The sequence below is a fragment of the Herpailurus yagouaroundi genome, unplaced genomic scaffold (assembly GCF_014898765.1).
Source record: "Herpailurus yagouaroundi ecotype Mexico unplaced genomic scaffold, PumYag 251, whole genome shotgun sequence".
NCBI lineage: Eukaryota > Metazoa > Chordata > Mammalia > Carnivora > Felidae > Herpailurus > Herpailurus yagouaroundi.
Window position 1 is genome coordinate 2371857 of NW_024412468.1, and position 21883 is coordinate 2393739.

A 21883-nucleotide genomic window follows, 5' to 3' on the forward strand; every position below is an offset into this window, starting at 1 on the left:
CAGTGCTGCTCCACATCACTCAGCATGTCCTCTCCTTCCTGGAGAAGACATGCCCCTATGTCCTCACCCACTCTAGTTTCCCAACCTATAATGTTCTCCCCTGGTTCGGGTTTCAAAAACAGTCTCAGCTGGAGTGGGTTGAACGGGGACTCCGCTCAAAAAAAAGGATAGGTCTACACTCTTATTTCCAAGAATTGTGAGTATTACCTTACACAGCAAGAGACATAAGTTTGGGATCTTGAGAAGAAAAGCATTCCTGGATTATTCACGTGAGTCCAGCATAAAATCTCAGGTATCCTCAAGCCAAGGGAGATGGGACACAGGGAAGCAAAGGCAACGTGCCCGTGGAAGCAGAGGCTGGAGGAATGTGGCCAAAGCTAAGGAAAGTCCAAGGCCAAAGAAAGGCGAGGGGCAGACTTTCCCATAGAGCCCCCGTAGCAAGTGTAACCCTGCTGACACCTCGACCTTGGACTTCTGACCTCCGGAACAGGGAAAGAATAAATTCCTGTTGTTTTAAGCCACCAAAGTTGTCGTGACTGAGTGTACATATATGTGTAAAACATTAACCTGCATCTGGGTATATGTATGTCCTTAGATGATCTAGTTATTTTTTATCTTACTTTTGGGGTTTTTTTCTGGGTGATTTAGTTGTTTTTTAAAATCTCCATCTTATTTACCTAGTAGAGTACTTTACTAACAACAGAGGCCCGGTACATATTCATCAACTAAATGAATGACTTTTCAAGTCTTCTGTGGGTTCTCCAACAGGAGAAGTAAGTGTCCAGAGGCACCCGGCGGCTCAGTCAATTAAGCAGCCACCTCTTGGTTTTCGGCTCAGGTCATGATCTCGCAGTCTGTGAGTTCGAGCCCCATGTCGGGCTCTGTGCTGACAGTTCGGAGCCTGCTTGAGATTCTCTCTCTCTCACAGACTTTAAAAAGAGAGAGAAGTCTCAAGTTCTTGAGGTAGTTAAACGAGAGTCAGATGGGACTGATCACATTTCAGAAAAGTCGAAGGTCCTAAGAACCTCTTTGTGACTAGAACGAGGGAGAGGTTTCCAGAAAGAGATGACAGTGCTGCTAAAATCCTCTAGGAAATGCAGACTGTTCAGAGGTCACCCGTGACGGCCTCCCGTGAGATTCAACATCATGCTGCGTCAAGGAGCAACAAAACGGGCCTGAGTACTGCACCCCCATCACGACCGCCTGCTCTCAGCATGTCCTGCGCGAGGCCCGGAAGTCACTCCCGGAACCACAGGGAATGCTCCAGCAAAGAGAGCTGTTCTCGGAAAGCAATGCGCCTGGGGCTCGGGCTCCCAGCTCTGTAAGAACGAGGGCCTCAATGTTAGGGAGCTGTGGAGATTTTCCTTACCATGCTTATTTCAAAAATAAGGTTTTATCAGGACTAATTCTGTGTAAGGAAAATGAATTGCTTTCTCTATTAAACATGCTTTTTCATAGGTCTGCTATACTTCTGTATGTACTTTTTTTTTTTGGATAAAAAGCTGTAACTTTCGGGACGGCTGGAGCTCAGTCTGTTGAGCATCCAACTCTTGATTTCGGCTCAGATCATGATTGTGGGATCAAGCCCCATATTGGGCTCTGCTTGGATTCTCTCTCTCTCTCCCTCTGCCCCTCCCCTGCTTGCTCTCTCTCTCTCTCTCTCTCTCATTCTGAAAAAAAATTAAAAGAAAAAAAACAAAGCCACTCCCTCCTTGGTATGAGGAACACTCCAGATCAGGAATCGTCTGCTGGGGCTATTTTAGAGGACTACTGATTAAATAGCAACGTTTATCCTACAGCCAATATCTGTGTGTAGCCTCCACATTTCTGAACATGCTGGAGGGGAGCAAACATGGATTAGAAGGGGTTCTTGAACCAACGCTTGTAGAAGAAAGAAGAAAGCCTGACCGTCTTGGAACTCTCATTCGATTTTGGCCGCCATCAAAACACAAAATCTGGCAACAGATCTGACTTGCAAGGTTTGGTTTAACCTATTTTTATCACTGGAGGCGCCATTTATCTTTCATGGCAACTCAAAGCTCTCTGAGGAAGTGATCTTGGGAGACCACCGTCACCATGGTTCCAGGGTAGAGACCCCTCCACATACCTCCTTGGCATGTTCGGCTCACAGCCGTATCTCTGGTGCAGTAATCTACCAGCCCCAAGAGTGTCCCCACTCGGGGGTGGGGGGGGGGTCAGTTATCTCTTACTCCCATATACATCTGTAGCAGCTCCTGTGCTGGGCGCATAGTATATACTCATCAAACGACTACTGAATCAGGAAAAGCTCACACCCCTAGAGCTGGATTTACATTCTCTTCCTTGGTTACATTACAAACCTGATTCGTCTGCTTTTCAAACCCAGTTAAGATTATTTCAAGGCAGCTTCACTTTCTGTCCTTTTCCCGAAGGCTAGTTTGTATTTCCCTGCATACTGCTTTGAGACGTGAAAGGAACCTTGGGCAGTTCAGGAATGGGTTTCATCCTGACTTCCAACTTTATTTAGATTTGTGTTTTTATGTACACGAAGCAGATGGCTAAAAAGTGAAGGCTCTCCTGAAAAGGCTGTAGACTGGCTCGATCCACAGCTTCGGCTTGAACACACTCCAGGAAACAGAGCACTGAAGGTTAAGATTATAAATAAAAACACAAACAAGGGAGACCCACAAGTTCTCAACTCTAACTCAACTCTTATCACCACTTTTTAGTTCCAAACGTTAAATATAGCCATTATACTGACCGTAAAAAAGCCCAGACTGAACACGACTTTGCAAAAAAAGGCAGATCTACTGATGATATGACCAGTAAGGGATTGATGAAGTCACACTCATTCTTGCCATCATCTTTACAGAGATCGACAACTTCCGTAATTACAACAGACAGACGGCGTCTGCATAGTGTGCGACAAGCAACAGATGAGCAGTCAGAAAACCTGTACCTGGATCTCGACCCTATCATGATCCGCTGTGTGACTTTAGGCAGGTCACTACACCTCTCTGTGCCATAGAGCAAGATGGCATAGACTACCTCAAAGAACTCTTCCAGCGCTAAACTTGGCTGTAGACACAGCCATGACTACCCCTTGTATAAGGCACAATTTTGATCGTTTAAGGGATACTCTGAAAAAAAGTACTGAAAGTTGACAGAAAAAAAACTGAGAAACAACGCAGGCACCCAAACGCTCCATCTTTCATCAAGGGTTGTTTCCCCAGGGTTGTGCTAACAGTATTACGTACGGGAGTTACTGACTCTTCACATTCACCTTCTTATATAGGTGTTCTTCTTCTGGGGTGTGTGTGTGTGTGTGTGTGTGTGTGTGTGTGTGTTGCTTTCAATGTCTGAGGCCAGAGAGGGGTTGACTACTTTCCCAAGAACACTACCTCAGCTGAGGTCTTGTTACCTTTAACCACCTTTCCACCCAGCCTCCCATAAGCCCGATTTCCTTTTCATGTTCATGAATTCGGTAGCCTCTGTTGATACAAACTGGATGCTCCATTAGACGACACTCTTGTCCCTGTAAGACGGGACTCTTTTCTGTACGCACTTGGCAACCATCCTACCCAATACGGTTGAAACAGTATTAGAAGGGCCAACTTACAGTGCCAGTTAACATGGGGAGTTTTACATTTTATTTTATTTTTTTAATATTTTTTTAAGTTTATTTATTTATTATAAGAGAGAGAGGCAGAGAGAGAATCCCAAACAGGTTCCATGTTGTCAGCGCAGAGCCCAACACGGGGCTCGATCTCATCAACCGTGAGATCACGACCTGAACAGAAATCAAGAGTTAGATGCTCAACTGACTCTTGATGGGAGTCAGTCTGGCTGAGCCACCCAAGTGCCCCTACATTTTACTTTAGCTTAAAAAACACATGTGCATGACTGTGACCAAGTTCTCATGAAGTACAGAGATCTTTCCTTTGAGTACGTCTCCTAGTATAAAACTCTTTGTAATCTTTCTTGCATAAGTCATGTCCATAACTTATCCATAATTTCCATTTCCTCTTTCTTGAAAGTAGAGGAAGAGTTAAAGACACACATGAAGCAATTTATCCACGCAGCCCTTCAGGCTTTTTAGACTTATTTATTTTCACTCTTTGTAAAATAGTTGAGTTGTCTCACATGTACCTAACTGAACAACATTTAATTCAGCAACTCACCTTTAAAGTTTGGCTATTTCAACCAAGTATTTGCTGTAATAAATCATAAACTCTATTACACTCGTGTTGTGTGACACAATATTTAACTGAATTATGTAATCATATCAACAGGTACAACCAGAAGACACGTGTTTGGGAACAAACACCACAGATCCTTGTTGATCTCTGTATCTCAATGACGGAAGTAGAAATGCATTCAGGGGAGCGACACAAGAGCCCTGCCATCTTGGGCATCAGTCGGTCAGATGTTTTACATTAAGGCCATACCACGTGGCTAGTCCACCTCATAGGATAAAAGAGGTCCTGTGGCATTAATATGTTCACCTGGTGGAGGAGATTTTCCTACTTCTGCAGACCAAATCTCACATGACCAGATAGGTGCCTCAATACCAGAGAATGACTCAGATTTTGTGGGATGTGGTACGTATCCAACTGGGGATTCTCTCTTCAAGAAAAACAGGAGCAGTTGGGTGGCTCAGTCGGTGAAGCATCTGACTTCAGCTCAGGTCATGATCTCCCGGTTCGTGAGCTCAAGCCCCACGCTGGGCTCTGTGCTGACAGCTCGGAGCCCGGAGCCTGCTTCGGATTCTGTGTCGCCCTCTCTCTCTGTCCCTCCCCTGCTCATGCTCTTTCTCTCTGTCTCTCATTTCAAAAATGAACATTAAAAAAAAAATGAAAATGATTAGATAAAATTAGGTAACAGGGCCGTGGAAGCGACCTAGTGAGGGAGGGGGCCTGAAGGTTAAGCTTCCTCAGCTTCCAAGTGGGTCCACCCCTGTATCCACAGAAACCTTCCTCTTGGGCTTCACCTGAACTGCACTCTGCTGATTCATTCGCTCGTTCAACAAATATTTCCTGAGCCCCCTACACACCAGGCACCATTCCATAAGCCAGGGATACAATAGGGAATAAAAGAGCCCCAGTTTCCAACCTCAGAGCTCAGAAGAAGACAGGACATACACAGGCGAAGATAATTATATAATTTCAGGCAGAGGGAAGCAAGAATGTACACAGCAGGTCCCAGGGCCTAGTCAAGACGGAATTGTCTTGAAAGCCTGTTCTCTGAAAACGCAAAGAGTCTCATGAACAACGTGTTTCCACGAAAGTAGAGTCACGCTGTGTCCTGACACATCCAGATTTGTTGAGGAAAGTCTCAGCTTGTGAAGCAGTTCCTTCCTTAGAATAAACTTTTTCTAACCCAGGTGTTCGTCCCGAGCACTGAGTACACCGTGCTGAGGCCCTGCACGGCTGAGACCTCGAAACGGGCGGCCTGAGGTGAGCCCTGCCCTCGAAGGAGAAAGAAATTTTGTGGTTTTGCTGCAATGCAAGTTCTACAGGGCATCGTTATGGAGCATGATCCGAGGAGACGGTTCGAAAGTCAGTGAGCGAAAAACAAGACAGTCTTACGAGCCGCATTTTACTTGCCAGAAATGCTTTTGCTTGCCCAGATTATTAACAAATTAAAAGGTCATGCCAACAAATACCCAACCCAAAGTCTGGTGGAAATATGTCACTGAACAAAAGGGAAGAATGATTTATATTTCTGTAATAACTTTTATTAATTATCTTCCACTCTGGACCATACAATGAACGGTAGATCTGAGATTTGCAAATGGAAAACATCAGTGTTCCTAACATTTAATTTTCCTTAAAAAAAAGCATACTGCAAACATATGCTGTTCAAGGCCTCTAAATCCAGGGAGATATGGGTTACTCAGTAAAAAGCTGTATCAAATCTCTAATAGGTTAAAGCCTTCCCAAGACTCAGCAGGACTCTGTTTTTCACAAATTGTTTACTCATCAGCCAGAAAGAGTCAATTTTGAAAATGGTCAAGCGATAAAAGAGAATGTTATCATTACCTAAGTCAAACTAAGTCGCAGACGGAAAAGAATGCCAATGCTGGTTAAACACAGATTTTTCCATCCATGACAGACAAATGAAGTACCAGCTGCTGTTTGCATAAGAAGCTTCTCAAATATCAAAAACTTTGCACCTGGCATAAAAACCGAGTAGCCTGGCTGACTGCATATCTATTAGAGGACCGTAAGTTTTTTCTTTTTCAGAGAATACATGAAAGCAACCAGAAACATCAAAAGTTCCATGCTGATAAAATACGAAAGCAAAATAGAAACCCCAGGAAATTTGCCCGTGTTAGATTATGAATCCCCCTAAAAAGTGACTCAGTTAATTTCAACACATTGCAAAAAAGAGCCAGAGAAATAGCTTCCATAAGTTATTTTTTATTTTGGAAAAAGACCAATGATAACTTGTGTTAGTCTAAATAAATGATATTAATGTCCCAGAACAGTGCTGTTCAAGTTGATAATGGCTAGCCACATATTAGTGCTGAGTTTCTGAAATATGTCAAGTCTGAAACAGGCTGTGTTGTAAGTATAAAATGCATATCCTATTTTGAGGACTCACATGATAAAAAGAATAGAACAAGATATCTTAACGTTTTGTTTTATCTTTTTTTTTTTTTTTTTAATTTGAGAGAGAGAGAGTGCAAGCAGGGGAGATGGGCAGGGGAAGGGAGAGACAGAGAGAGAACCTCAAGCAGGCTCTTTGCTCAGCGCAGAGCCTGATGCAGGGCTCGATCCCACAACCCTGGGAAGAAGACCTGAGCTGAAATCAAGAGTCAGATGCTCAACCGACTGAACCATCCAAGTGCTCCTATCTCAACATTTTAAAATACTTACTGAACACCGAAATGATAGTATTCGGGCACTGACTGGATTAAATAAAATATACCACTGAAATTAGTTTCATGCATTTCTTTTTTATGTGGCTGCTAAAATTCTGTAAATGACGTAGGCTGGCATCCTGTCTCTGCTGGACACTGATGCTCTGGAGGGTCGAGTGTAGAGTTCAATGTCAGCTAACGGAATTGGGCTCAGAAATTCAACTGGAATTCTCTCATTCTGTCCTGAGTTGCAAATTTCCAACAACCCTAATATCTGCAACTATCTCATCGGGATATCCCTTCTCAATGTTCCACCACGCATCATATGATATCACCATGGCACTAACACATACTACATATATACCTCAGCATCCTCTCCCGACTAATAAGTACTCTGTGGATGACAAGCATGACACATAGCTAATTAACAAAGGAATTATCACCACATCATTTCAACACTGTTGCCCCACACTCTGGCCTAGAAACTAACTAACACACACTGAAGGTACAACAGAAGTCTGTAGAATAAACAAGAGCCGACCAAGGCACAAAGGACACGGGTTAAGGGAGAATTTTAAGAATCAGCGAAACTATAGTGAATTAGGAACATCGCCCTTTTGATCACGTCAGGACTTAATTTGATCAGAAAAACAGAGGAGAGTTGAAGCCAGAATTTTCAAAATATCCGGACACAGAACTAGGGCAAAAGTAAGGCTTGTCTTAACTAGAGAATTCTCCCAGGCAGAGTTCTAAGTGCACCATTACATTGTCAATACAGATATCCTGGCCAGTGAAATGTATACACGATTAGAAAAGTGAACTCAGCAAACGGTTCGACTATTCATCTTTCAAATCAAAATATCTTTCATGCCCTCCCTTAGCGTCTGCAGGTGCTGTAACAAATTGCCACAGACTGACCGGCTTAAAACAACAGATATTTATTCCCTTACGGCTCTAGAGGCCGGTGCCATGATCCAAAATCAAGGTGCTGACAAGGCCATGCTCCCTCTGGATGTTCCAGGGAAGAGTCTATTCTTTGCCTCTCCTATCTTCTGCTGGTGGCTCCTGACATCCCTTAGCATGTGGCCGTGTCACTCCAGTCTCTGCTGCCGTGGTCACACCGCCCTCTCTCCTGCCTGTGTCAGATCTCCCTCTGGCCCTCTCCTACAGGGACGTCCACTCCAAAAATCCAAGACGATCTCCGCAGCCCAAGAACCTTAGCACCATCACACCTGCAAATTCTTTGCCACATAAAGATCATTTAGAGATGCCAGAATTAGGACCCGAACCCTTTGCGGGCCACTGGTCAGCAGAAGACAGACTCCAACACATAATTTTCCTATCTGCCCTAAAGTCTTCACCCAAATTTGGCCATTTTCATACGGCACTCTGTAGTCTTTATTAAAGCCGATGGACACAACCCAACTTTTTTACATAGCAATCATGCGTACCCATAACTGCTCACCATAACTGAATACCGTCCCCACCTTGGTAGTGACCTATGGGTCTCATGTTCCCATGCTGTCACGTGCTCACCACTCAGCCCACATCTCCGTAGGATCTCATAAACATTAGTATCTGAGAGGATGATTTCTCACTTCTGATACATAATGCTTTCGTCCCCCCAAATAACTTATTTTGGATGAACGCTTGGCAAGTAATGAGGAGTCTCCAGGGGATTTCTGCAAGTTTAGAGCGGCCAACCAACTGGTCTTGTGCTCAAAGGAAACTGGGCAACAAGTGGCTGTGCACATGCAAATGTTGTTCCAAAAATGACTTTCAATGTTTCTCAATTCTATTTTCATAAATTTTAGACAGGCTTGCAAACTGGATGTGTAAATGGCACCAAGGAATATAATAGTTATATATAATTGATTCAACTATTTTAATTATTCTAAAATTTACTGAGATCCCATAGACTAGAAAAGTTGTATGTTAATGACAGATTATCATTATTGTTCTTTTTTTTTTTTTTCAGTGTATTTGAGAAGCGTGAAATTTCCATCACTGGAGTCCTATTCCCAAGAGAGGGAGTAAAAAAAAAAAAAAAAAAAAAGGTGCCTAAAGGTGTCTTTTTTCTACTGCCATCCAGTGGTCAAATAATCATACTGCACATCACACAGTAAAATGTTAATTATTAAATATTAAAAACTTACTGGGCGTTGCGAACCGAGCCCACATTGTTGCTGTTACGGTTCAGGAGTATTTAGGCTAACATCTAAACACGTAAAAGAGAAAACCAAGCAAGTACGACTCCCAGCTCTACAATTAAGAGATCCTCTTCTGCTCGAATTTTTAATTCACAGAGTGGCGCCAACCAATGAGGGTGATGTTTTTCAGCCTTTGAAGAATACCGTGCTCAACCAATGTCATTTTCTTCCGCACTCAGCACTAGGGATAGATGATTTATCGTTAAAATCAGGTCAACACGACCTTCAAACACAAAGCAGGGCGCTCAGTGGTGGCACTCAGAGGGCCACTTGCCTTGCCCTGTGCTGATTCACAGGCACGTTTGATCTCTGCGGCCCGAGCATCAGCTTCAAGAGAGCAGACCCTGTGCCTCAGGCTGGACTGTTTCTGCCCCAGTGGGTCCTACAGGGCGCGGCCTGCGGGCAGCACCTGCTACACACCTGCTGGGTGAACCCTCAGCGCTTATGTTTACGGGGATCGGGCTGGGTGAAAAGCATCGGACTCAGCACTGACACAAAACAATACACAGCCACAGCAGTTCTTCTCCAGGAATGTACAGGATCCCCCCATATGCTGTATTTAAACCAAATACCTCTCACTCCATTCTTTTATTTTTGATTAACCACTCTGTAAAAACCCTTTCAATCCGTACGTACTCCATCAGGGAACTTTTTGTTTTTATAGGGAATACGCATACTTTTTATTCCATTCGATAGCGCTTCTCTTGTTTCATCCCCAGTAAAATAGCATATTAGCTCAACACGCTCTCCCTATACAAACAGAATGGGAAGCATTCATCTTTCCTTGATGTCCATTAGCTCATCATCCAGAGTGAGCCTTAAGACTTGTTTTCCTGGGTGGCTCAGTCGCCGACTTCAGCTCAGGTCATGATCTCACTGCTCGTGAGTTCGAGCCCCGGCGTCGGGCTCTGTGCTGACAGCTCAGAGCCCGGAGCCTGCCTCAGATTCTGTGTCTTCCTCTCTCTCTCTCTGCCCCTCTCTGTTCACGCTCTGTCTCTGTCTCTCAAAAATACATAAACATAAAAAAAAACTTTTTAAAGACTTGTTTCATGATCCTTCATTTATTTTTACCTCTTTCTTTTGAGCTTTTATTAATTTTGTGTAAGAGCTCTCAAATATTAACACTGGAAAGGAAAGGTATCCCTGAAAGGATTTATTCTAATCAGTACAGATGTGGAGGTTTTTTGGGGGCGGGGGGAGGGGGAGAGGAAATTCTTCACACCCTTCCTCAATGTTCGTCCAAATTTAACCCTCAAATGTCACGCTCATGCCCAAGGAGGCAGTCTAAAGTATGTGTCATCTTGGCATGACCCACAAAGTCGTCTGGAAACAACTCCACACCGACCACTGTTGAGACGCGCTAGGAGAGAGCACTTTGCCACGTTCCAAGTACTCCAGAAATACCAGGTATTATTATCATGCACCCACAATCAAAAAATCACTTCCTTTAAAAGTTGATTACTTCATGCTCACTGTGCCTGTATTTCCTGTAAAGAAGGGTCTCCCTCCCGCCTCCCTGCCTTTCGATTTCATCCACGTGGATACCGCACAGGCTCCCAGAGCTAAATAACTTTCCATCTCCACAACCTTCCCCACCTACTCCTCGTCTTCTATTGCCTATCCTGTTCCCTGATACCAACAGCCGCCAGACAATGAACGGAGACCTTCAGAGTTTAAAACATTTTTTTTTATTTTTTTTTTCAACGTTTATTTATTTTTGGGACAGAGAGAGACAGAGCATGAACGGGGGAGGGGCAGAGAGAGAGGGAGACACAGAATCGGAAACAGGCTCCAGGCTCTGAGCCATCAGCCCAGAGCCCGATGCGGGGCTCGAACTCCCGGACCGCGAGATCGTGACCTGGCTGAAGTCGGACGCTCAACCAACTGCGCCACCCAGGCGCCCCAGAGACCTTCAGAGTTTAAATACCCTTTCTGCCATACGGTTGCCCACACAACTGGTGTGAGGGCTCATGCAGTTCCACGACCAGGCACAAAACGAAGACACTGGCTGTGGGTGATGCAGTGACTCCTCGAACCTTGCTGAGCCCCTCCTACGTGCCAGACAGCGACGCGGACAGGGAGGACGCTTGGCTTTAGTAACGACAGCAAGGGCGCTCACATCAGAAGAAGTCAGGCAGGTAAATAGATACCATTATAGGCTTCGTGATGGAAATGTGGGATAAATAAACGAGTAGCCAATTCTCCCTGGGGGGGGGGGGGGGGGGTGGAGTTGAGAAAGTCTACAGAGAGCTACAGTTCCCGTCAGTACGCTCCCTCGACAGTCCATGCAAACATACTCATGCTGTGTCCGCACGAACAGCAACGAGAAAAGGATTAATACTGTGAAGGCACTCACCACTGGATGCATAAGCTCAGAGTTACAAAAACGAACTGCTTCACTAGTAGGCTTCTAACTTGGAGAGTGTCCTTTACCCGTGGGACTGCCCTCACGTTCAGAGCTCAGTCAAGAGCAGAGGCAGCACAGGTATATTCACAGGTCTTTTGACACATAAGTGGCAATCGACACTTCGGACAAAACTAAGATCTTCCAGAAACTATCAGCGAGCAAAGAGAGAAGATAAGGCTGAGGTCAGAGCCTTAAGAAAACATACAAGGAGTCACAGGGCAGAGAGTTAGATGAAGATCCAGCCAAGGAGGAAAAAAAAGTAAATAAAAGAGTACTCCATGATCTCATAAAACAAAATCCAGGTGTTCAAAATCCTATTTCTATAGTTATAAATATCCTATTTAGAACATTTTAAGCTTATATATATAATGTATTTACACATATCTCCCCCCAAAACATTGCAATTGTAGCATTTACTAGGTTGTTTTATATATACACGTATATATACACGTGTATATATACGTGTATATATATACGTATATATATGCGCATATATATGCATATATGTATTATCTTTGAAGGCTCTTTTCTGTATTCACAAAATCCCCACTACATTCTAAGATCTTTGCTGCTTCTTTCATTATTCATAAATGGTTACGGGGACAATAACACACAAAATATACTTTTTAAGGCCTTCTCTAATCTTGCTCCTTCAAGAAACCTAAATAAACCAAGCACCATCTTAGTTCCCGCTTTATCACTATCCCAACCTTGCACTTGCCTCAAGGAGCACTTGAGGCAAAGGAGAGGCAGCGGCAAGCCAAGGGAAGACCAAGTTTCAAGACAAGACCAGCCCACCTGAAAGGACGCTACAAATCACCGTGACATCACCCAGAGCAGTTCAGTGGAGCCACGGGGTGAATTCATGTTGCAGTGGGTGAGGCAGAGTACAGGAAGTGGAGACAATGAGTTGTGGTGACACCGAAGATGCTTACATGGCGACAAAATAGAACAACAGTAAAACAGCTTGCATGTGTTGTGGGTGCTGCAAAGAAACTTGACCGTCCATGTTGGCTGAGGAGACAGAACCAGTGAGGAGGGAAACATTAAAGACAGGAGAGTAGTAAACTGTGGGTTTAGGTCATAGGACCGAAGGAGTGACAAAGAGGTGGATTCATCCACAGGAGAGAGACCCCTAGCATACACCCTCATACATGACAGACCAGAACAGAGTCTGACTTTATTCTGACACAGTATTAATGATGATGCCAGGTATAGACAGTTATCATTGTTCAGCAATCACACTGTTTGTTAAGCCATAAGCTGTGTTCACTTAAACCAGTTGGGTGACAGAGACAGAGGTAGACATATACATCTATCCACCCATCCGTCCACCCATCCATCCACCCATCCATTCATCCATCCATCCATCCTTCCAACTATCTATCCGTCTATCTAACCGTCCATTCACCCGTCCAACCATCTGTCCACTCATCTGTCCACCCATCCAACCAACCATCCATCCATGCATCCATCCACCCATCCATCCATCCATCTATCCATCCATCTATCTAACCATCCATTCATCCATCCACCCATCTGTCCATCTAACCATCTATCTATCCATCTATCCATCTATCCATCCATCCATCCATCCATCCATCCATCATGACATGAGCTGATATTAATCCAAGTTATTCCATTCTGTAATTATGTAGTTATTTTTGTTTTCTAGCCGAAGAACTATACTTTGCACTTATTCCTGTTGAAGGTCATAGGATCGGCCCATTATTTCCACCTAAGAGCATGTGGATTTTCTATTTCAGCAGTCAGCAAACTACACCCTCAGGCCCACCGCCTGTTTCTGAAAATAACATGTAATTGGAATGAACACAGCCACACCCATTCATTTATGTAATTTCAATGGCTGTTTTCACACAATGGCAGAGCTGTGTTGTTGCAACAAAGACCTTATAGCCTGAAAGCCTACAATATTTACCGTCTGGCCCCTTTATAGAAAAAGCCTGCCATTCTATGCATCTACTCCAACCTACTAACTGTTCTTTCCAGACAAAAGACCCAAGTTTGGAAGATGTGTTTTCTATGTCTTCATCCAAGTTACTGAGAATTCTGACTCCAATATGGTCTAATCCAAAGTGCCAATAAAATCCCTCCTCACCTCCCTCTTGCCTAACACAAATCTATTAGTTACCACCAAAAGCATGACAAGAAGTTTTTTATGATCCAGGCTACAATCATTCTTTCCCACAAGGCTGTCACAGAAATGCCAGTTTTCTGGTCGAAATCCATACATCCTTAAGCTAGTACGACTTTCAGTTTAGGATACTGGTAAACCCATCAAACATCTCATCGAAACTTTCTTTTATGAGTCACGGACATAATTTTAAAAATCAGCAATGTTACTGGGCTGTGATCTAGTCATTCCCTGGTGGCACCCGGAGAGAGGTATGTCTCAGCCTATTCAGGCTGCTCTAACACCAGAGACCGAGTGGCTTTTAAACAATAGAAGTTTATTCCTCACGGTTCTAGAGGCTGGGAAATCCGAGATCAAGGGCTCAGCAGATTCGGTATCTTGCTGCAGTATCCTCACACAACAGAAAGGATGAGGGATGTCCCTGGTGTCCCTTTGGTAAGGGTGCTAACGGTATTCATGACCTCCCAAAGGCTTCACCTGCCAGTATCCTCACAATGGGGGTTAGGTTTTTTTAATGTATGGATTTTGGGGGGACACATTCATTCATTCAGTCCCTTGCAGGCAGGAACTTTTTGTGCCTTATTTAATGAGAAGCCCCAGCCAGCTTTGCTTGCTTAGGTCTTACGAATGCTTTCCAAGGCGTGCAAGTCTGAGGAGTCAGAGGAACTGGCAGCTGTCACTTCTCCATGCCAACAGCGAGCTAACTTGTAACAGTGCTGTCCCCCAGTCTAACCTGTTCCCTAGTCTAACGTCATGCTCCTGCCTCACTGTGGATGCGCAAACCACACGAACGAGGGCGATCGAATTACACAGAAAGTAGAGGCGAATGTTCTCTCGGGGTCTACCGCGTGAATCTTACGAACTCACGTCTACACTCTGCGACACTGATTTTGGCTTTTTTTAAGTGGGTCTGCTGCACACGTATTAGTTCATTTCATTGCATTTGACATAGTAGAAGTGGCTGCATAGCTAAAGTCTGCAAAAGTCGGCCGGGGCTGCAACTGCTTACTGAACGTTTCAGTGAAATGCGGAACTTGTCACGTTGGGGCTGAAACGACTTGCTCGAAACTAACACAGCAGATCATACAACCTCTGCTCACAGCACACGGCCAGCAGGACTCACGGAGCTGCTTCAGCCCCCAGGCCGCACGCTGGCTTCCAAATTTCAGAAATCAGGAGTCCAAGGACACCAGATTCCAAATCTCGTCTGGCTCGTTTTTATAGGTAAAATGCTGTCCCTAAAACAATCTGCCTTCAGAAACACTCTACAAAAAAAAGTGCTGGAGTAAAAAATCCAAAAATCAGAAAACATCACTCCTCGTAATGAGAGTTAAACCCTACGCCCATGCTACGATGCTTCCACAGACATCCCTGCCTCCCGATTAGACAAAAACCACTAACCTGCACTCAGCACAGATCACAAAAAAGCACAGCATTCATCTATCAATATTAAAGCTAATACATTGATGTCAGCATACCATGGCGCAGAGCAAAGATCTATTATTACACGCATCATCAACGCCCGTAAGAAACAAGGCATGCTTCATTCTCATTCTGAAAAAAAGAAAAAAATCCTTGGAAGAAAATATTTCTTCCTGTATGTGCACATGTGCACTTTAGTGTCCCGTGGGCTTATTCCTTTATTTATGACTTACATCTGGTCCTGAAATACGGTACAGGGAGGGAGAACATTTTTGCCGCAGCGTTTGTTTGGGATTCTTTCTTTGCTGCTAGTGTCATTCCCCTGGATCTTTTTGCCAAAACTGTCCTGCACAGAAAAGTTTGTATAAAGATGTTCCCTCTTAAATCGCATGAATTCTGAAATATAGAAGTCTGAAAGGACGTAAAACGTCACACACACGAGGCAGGCTGCCTTCACTATTTACATTACCATAAAGCGACCTCAGATACAGTGACACAATCTAGCATCTGGTGTGCTGAGCTGCACACAGGCGTCCGGGGCGATGTCCCAAGGCAGCTGCACCTAACATCAGGAGATTTCGGGCAGGAAAAGTCAGCCATGTCGGCCACTGTCATGATGAGAAATTAAGCGATCCCGTGTTCATGTCCCATGGGCAGTGGAGGCACAGGGAGACTGTTCCTGGCCACCTCACTGGCCTGGCTGACTTCTTAGGAACACTGGCGGTCAGTATTCAAACGCAACACAGGACTGTCTTCCTCCAAAGTAATTCTTTCAGTGGCTTCTCACTATGCTACAAATAATGGCCAGACTCCCTAGCCCTACTTCCCAGACCTCTAGTTAGTGGACCCTTGAAGGCTATGTTCTCCTGTCCAAATCGTGGCAGGCACTGTTTCTCTTCACTCGCAACCTCCAGCCTCCTTCCTCACCGCCTCCAACTTCTAACTCCTAGTCATCCTTCATCCCCCAGTTCAGCCGTCACTTCCTCCAGGAAGCCCTCTCCTGTGTCTCAAATGTAGCTTAGGCGCTCCTTGTGAATTCCCACACCCCTGTGTATCTCCTCCACAAAAGCAACGATCACTCTACACTGTGCCTTCACACTTCTCCGACTGCAACCCAAAGTCTTTTCAAAAAAAAAACAAAAACAAAAACAACGAAGAACAATCTTACGATGGATTCAAATATGTGACACAGAAATGCTGAAACACACGTAGACCTGTTCTGTTGAGGAAGGGGTGGACAGCCTGAAGTGATACATGCTCAGCCCCCTGGCACACAGGCGATGACCTCTAAGGTGCTTCTAGAAAATCCTGGGGCTCTCCAGAACGCACCTGAAAGGCACGTGCAATACACTGGAACTAAGCATGGACTTGTTTCTACTGCCCAGAGACTGGAGGCTGTAAGAAGGCAGGAACCCTGCATGTTTTATTCAAAACATGCTAGATAACCCTTCATCCGGCACAACAACTGGCAAAGATTAGGGACCCAATAAATAATTGCAAAATACGGGAAGAAGTTACAGTAGGGGTCAGCAGCAGTGCTCAGGATAAAGAACTATTTGCACGCTGGTTTTCGACCTTTCGTGTTTAGAGGACGGTCCCGGTCGAGTCAGGAATGAACTCAACAGAGACAACCTTAAAGAAAGCCAGGGAGCTTGTCCTGACTGGCATGGCTCGGATGGACCAGAAGCCTACAGCTGGCGCACTTAAAAGACGTTCTTATTCTGATATAAAGAAGAATTTCACAAAGATGTTGGCGAAGTACCCATGTACTGCGTGGGTAAGTGCGGGACAGCACGCTTATCACCGGCCATCAGAGACCAACGACTCTGGGGACCTTGCTCCATTGTCTGGCCCTACTGTTCTGAAACAATAAAGCTTTCCTCTCATTCCCTGAAAGGGAAAATCCCATGTCATGGGAAAACCTCAATGTCATTATTGTAACTCACAATCTAGTTGCATTTCCTACTACAGTGTGTGTCCACCAGTTTCAACCCACCCATTTAGAAGAATCCGTATTAAACAGGCAAGTCAAAGTTATATTACACTTAAAATATGTGATCATCACTAGGCTCTATGAGATCATGAAACTTTAATATCCTCAGAGTCGAAAAGAAAATATGAACACAGAAGAACATAAGAGCTGACCCTAGTGCGATTCTTCACTTTCAGTCACTTAAAAAAAATTTACTGGGGGCGCCTGGGTGGCGCAGTCGGTTAAGCGTCCGACTTCAGCCGGGTCACGATCTCGCGGTCCGTGAGTTCGAGCCCCGCGTCGGGCTCTGGGCTGATGGCTCGGAGCCTGGAGCCTGTTTCCGATTCTGTGTCTCCCTCTCTCTCTGCCCCTCCCCCGTTCATGCTCTCTGTCCCAAAAATAAAAAAAAATAAAAAAAAATAAATTTATTGTAAATTAATACTGCAGTGTATAGAATAGACATCCTATAGATAGGAGCGTGTGTGTCTGTGTCTGTGTGTGTGTATATATATATATAGGATATTGTATGTCAGTTTTACTTCAAAATACAAACCAACCCCAATCATTAATTGTCCTCTGCCTTGTCGCCTTCCCCAAAAGATCTGATGTTCACACGGAAGTCGACATGCGGTCATCGCTGGTGACAACAGAGACCCGTATTATCCAAAACGCAAGCTTGACTCCTTAGAGATCCAAGGCCACAATTAGTAAAACTGCAGGCCTATCGCTAGACAGTGATAAAGGGACAGACACTTCAGGCACTGGCGTGGCAAACAAACAAACAAAACTAAATTCAGAATCATTTCCCACCAGCACCTGAAAAAAAAAAAAAAACACAGAAAACAACAAAATGGATCAAGACAACGAAGAGTGTATCTGCACCCTTGGCGGCTTCCCACACCAACTAGGAAGCTCTATCTAAATTTAAAAACAAATGAGTAGGGGCGCCTGGGTGGCTCAGGCGGTGGAGCGTCCGACTTCGGCTCAGGTCACCATCTGATGGTTCGTGGGTTCCAGCCCCGCGTCGGGCTCTGTGCTGACCGCTCGGAGCCTGGAATCGTGTTTCTGGTTCTGTCTCCCTCCATCGCTGCCCCTCCCCCCTCTCAAAAATAAAGATCAAAAAACCAATAAAATAAAATAAATACAAATAAAAATAAGGAAGTAACACCGTCGGTTAACTGCTACCTTTACGCTTCTGATCCACACTGAGCAAGCAACGCTGGTTGTGACCAGTTATCACCAAAACACCAACTGTGCAGGCACGGAAATAAGAAGAGGTAGGAATGGGCGTCAAAGCCAAAGCAGCGAAAGAAGAACAAATATGATACCAGGAGAAGAAGAAATATGCAATTGAGTTTTGCAAACTGTTATACTGGAATCCTTCCTAGCCAGACGGTCTACTTGCCCTCAGAGGCAGGGACCAAATCCCACCACCACTGGGTCACCTTCACCCATTCTGCAGCTACAGCGAACGGGTCTGCCGATAACCCTTTTAGAACAAGAACACGTTGTGACGGAGAGTTCTGGAAGGCCGGGAGACCGCGGCAGACCAGCCTCCCACACTGGGTACAAGGAGATCATCCCGTATCCATTCTAACACTTCCCTGTCGTTTCTAGCAATGCCGGCTATCTGGAGCTATCAGCTACAAACAGAATGAAAACAAGGTCTGTGGGCGCATCAGGCTGGACAGAACCCCCACCCCCACCCCCGCGTTTGTGCCCATGACAGGATGCCCTCTCTGTTTGCTCTGATCTTGGCTGCAGCATTAGGGAGCAGCTAATCGGGTCAGTGGGAAGAAACTGATGGCACTCAGGGGTGAATGAAGATGCTTCCATCACCAGATACAGGTTTCTAAAACCCCTGGCCAGGAGTCACGGCTAATTTTTGGCTGTGATTTCCTACCACTTGTAATCCGAGAGCCAGCTCCTCCAAGGACGCCAAATTAACGTTTGAAAACTTTGACCTTCTGTGTTTCCCCCTGTCCTCCCCAAGCTTACACCCTGTCTTAATCTGACAGTGCAAAGGGCAAGACTATCTATCGTCTCCCTTCACCAAGGAACTCTGGGGGAATAAGTTAAAAACGTCTGGAATCAGAGGTTTTAATTTAATAAGTGATTATTTTCCCTCATCACCTTAACTGTTGTGATGAAAACTTTCCAGACAACGTCTAGACTTTTTCAAAGACCCCTTATTCTCACACCCTCACCAGAACTCTGTGGCACCGTTTCTCAACTGAGTTTTGGCCTTTTTTTTTTTTTTTCCATTATCATCATTTGCCCTTCAGAAGCTTGTTTAGACTTTTTTTTTTTTTTTTTTTTTTTTTTTTTTTTACTAATCACGTCCCTTCCTATGACATGCTCACACTGCAGATATACTGTCTACCTCTATACACATATGGGCCCTTCAGAGGACCACAAACCATCATACTAGTCAAGATTTTTTTCACCCTCCAAGATCTGATTTTGCTGTTTTGGGGGCAATTTGGGGTCTCTTTGAAAAAACATGCCCTGTGACACTGAAAATATGCTGCCTTTTAAAAATTCCCCAAATTAAAAACCCATTATGAGTATGAACTTTGCTTTACTCTGTATATAACAATTTTTTTAATCTAACCTTCTCCACCCCCCCCTCCTATATTGTTTGTAAAATGAGACCGACATTGAGGAAAAGTGCTGAGCAACCCAAATTAATCAAAGTGTGTGTGTGTGTGTGTGTATATATATACTGTTAGTAAATTGCAAAACAGCTTGAACTAAAATATGAATAAATCGATCCAGGCTAGCTTTTGAAATTTTGATGAAACAAAGCATGTATCATATAGACTAGATAGATGAACAGTGTTTTAACAACGAAAACTAAAAGTCAAGCATGCTTTAAAAAAAAATATTACAAGCTGCAGGACTGGGTTTTAGTTGGAATCTTGGGTTAATGGGCAATGGTTACACACTTTTCATTTTCTGTCCTTGACGTCTTGTAAGTGATACTTGGGAGGCTAAGGATTGCAAAATTATGGCTATGAAGTCATGCAAATTATACATGGCATTTTATTCGACACAGCCTAGAGGGCATATAAAGTGCAAACGTTAACAAATGTAAAATCTCAAACTAGGAGAAAAGATCGTCCCCGGTGGAAACATAAACGAGTGAAGCAAAATTATAAAAGTTTGGTCTTGAGCCCACACCTTTTTTTTTTTTTTTGTTAGTAAGAAAATTCTGTGCTTTCACTAAGATGGAGGGTATTCAAATAGGCACTGGTGGGGTGTTGTACATAAAAACATCGCGGTAAAGTAACGCTGGGAGTAGGGGGCATCTTCTGGCCAGGAGGTGACTCCTGAGGCTTCCCTGGGCCCCCTGCACACGCCTACGTCACTTCCTGTGACTTGCACACACTGAAATCCATAGTGTATCTGTCACCAGAAAATACAGTAAAGTCTTTTCAAAGTTCAAAAGCCTTTCAGCAAAGTCCAAATTCAGGGCACACCAAGAGAGAAACTGATAAGGGAACAAGATGGCCAATATAAATTCACCGAGAACACACACTGCCAAGTCAAACAGTGAAGCCAGCCCGGGGAGTTCCTTGGGGATGTGTCAGAACTTCACGCGGACAGACAGACAGAAAGATACTATTACTGAAGGAAAAAAACCCAAAAACCTAGGGGTCAGTTCGGGTAAGGTGGGAGAAACAGCTTCAGATTCCTGGGAACACGAGTTGCTGGTGAGAATAAAGGGATACATCAAGTTCAGACCTGGGGGGTAGCCCACGAGAAGCTGACCTAGGTGTCCCCCAGATAAGGGACACAAACAGGCCAGCCTGGGGCCCACGGGGCTTGCTGTACAAACCCTGGTGCTTGTGCCAACACAGGGAGACCTTCTGCGCCTGGAAAGTCACCCTGCGTTGCGGTGAAAGCCCAGTGTCCCCCGGACCCTGAGATTTGGAGCCAGCGCTGCGCCCCCAGAGGAGGGTCACTGTGGGGACAAACAGCACACATGCCGCACACGGGCACCTCCCCCACATAATCAGTACAGCTGTCACCCTGGTCCAGGCTGACTGCGGGACACAAGGACATCATTCCCTGTCCTCCCGTGGCTACAAGACACATAAGTCGCCCGGACAAAGCCCCTCCCGAGCCCCCATCTACCCGAGTCTCAAGTGCACAGAGCCTGACCCGGGGCGGCGCCGGGACGTGGGGACCTGCCCCCTCGGGGGCCCTGAGCCACCTGACCCCCCCCCTCCGCCACCACCCACCCCCCTCCCCCGGAACAGGGACAGCACCCGCCGCCGCGGAGCCTTACCGCGCGTCCCAGGAAAGTTTCCCTGTCCCTACAGAAGCGGACGACGGCGACACGTCGGTGACCCGGCGCACGACCCGGCAAACGCGCGAGCCCCTTACCATCTCTCCGGAGGCCGGCGGCGCGCAGGGCCCGCAGGGACGCGCTCTGCGGGGCCGCGGGGGCGTCCCGACAGCCGCACAGGTTGGCGCACACCAGGGTGTAGACGAGGCCGAGCGGGCGCATTGGGCCGGCGACCCGAGGCCTGGGCGCTCCCTGCACCGCCCGCTGGAGCGCGTGTGGCCGCCGGCAAAGCCGAGCGGGACGCACAACAGGTTGGCGCGGGCCCGCCCCCTCCGGCGCCCCGCCCCGCCCCGGCGCTCGGGACCCGACCGGCCCCACCTGCCCCGGCCCCGGGGTCGGAGAGAAACGGCCAGCGCCACCTACCCCTCCCCGCGGGGGTGGGGAGCCCAGCCGGCCCCACCTGCCCTGGCCCCGGTAGGGGGCAGCTCCAGGCCCAGGGCCTCCCCACCAGGGGTCCGCTGCACACAGGGCGGGACTCACCGCTTGGGGGGGTGGGGGTGCTTGGGGATGGGGGCCTAG

General features: G+C 45.8%; 1 protein-coding gene and 1 long non-coding RNA gene across 3 annotated transcripts in view; both read right to left on the minus strand.

Annotated features, from left to right (window-relative positions):
• The window catches only part of PDGFD (platelet derived growth factor D), a 222735-nt gene extending 201119 nt beyond the window's left edge, over positions 1 to 21616 (minus strand). For both annotated transcript variants that reach the window (XM_040460769.1, XM_040460768.1), the window contains exon 1: positions 21403 to 21616. In XM_040460769.1, the coding sequence (XP_040316703.1) occupies positions 21403 to 21526 (124 nt within the window). In that variant the 5' untranslated portion in view covers positions 21527 to 21616. The remainder of the gene's footprint in view (positions 1 to 21402) is intronic.
• Positions 10247 to 11885, minus strand: LOC121020762 (uncharacterized). The gene is made up of 2 exons (XR_005786271.1): positions 10965 to 11885; positions 10247 to 10718 (listed from the first exon to the last, which is right to left on the minus strand). It is a non-coding gene; the product is annotated as an uncharacterized LOC121020762 (long non-coding RNA).
• Positions 21617 to 21883: the final 267 nt, after the last annotated feature.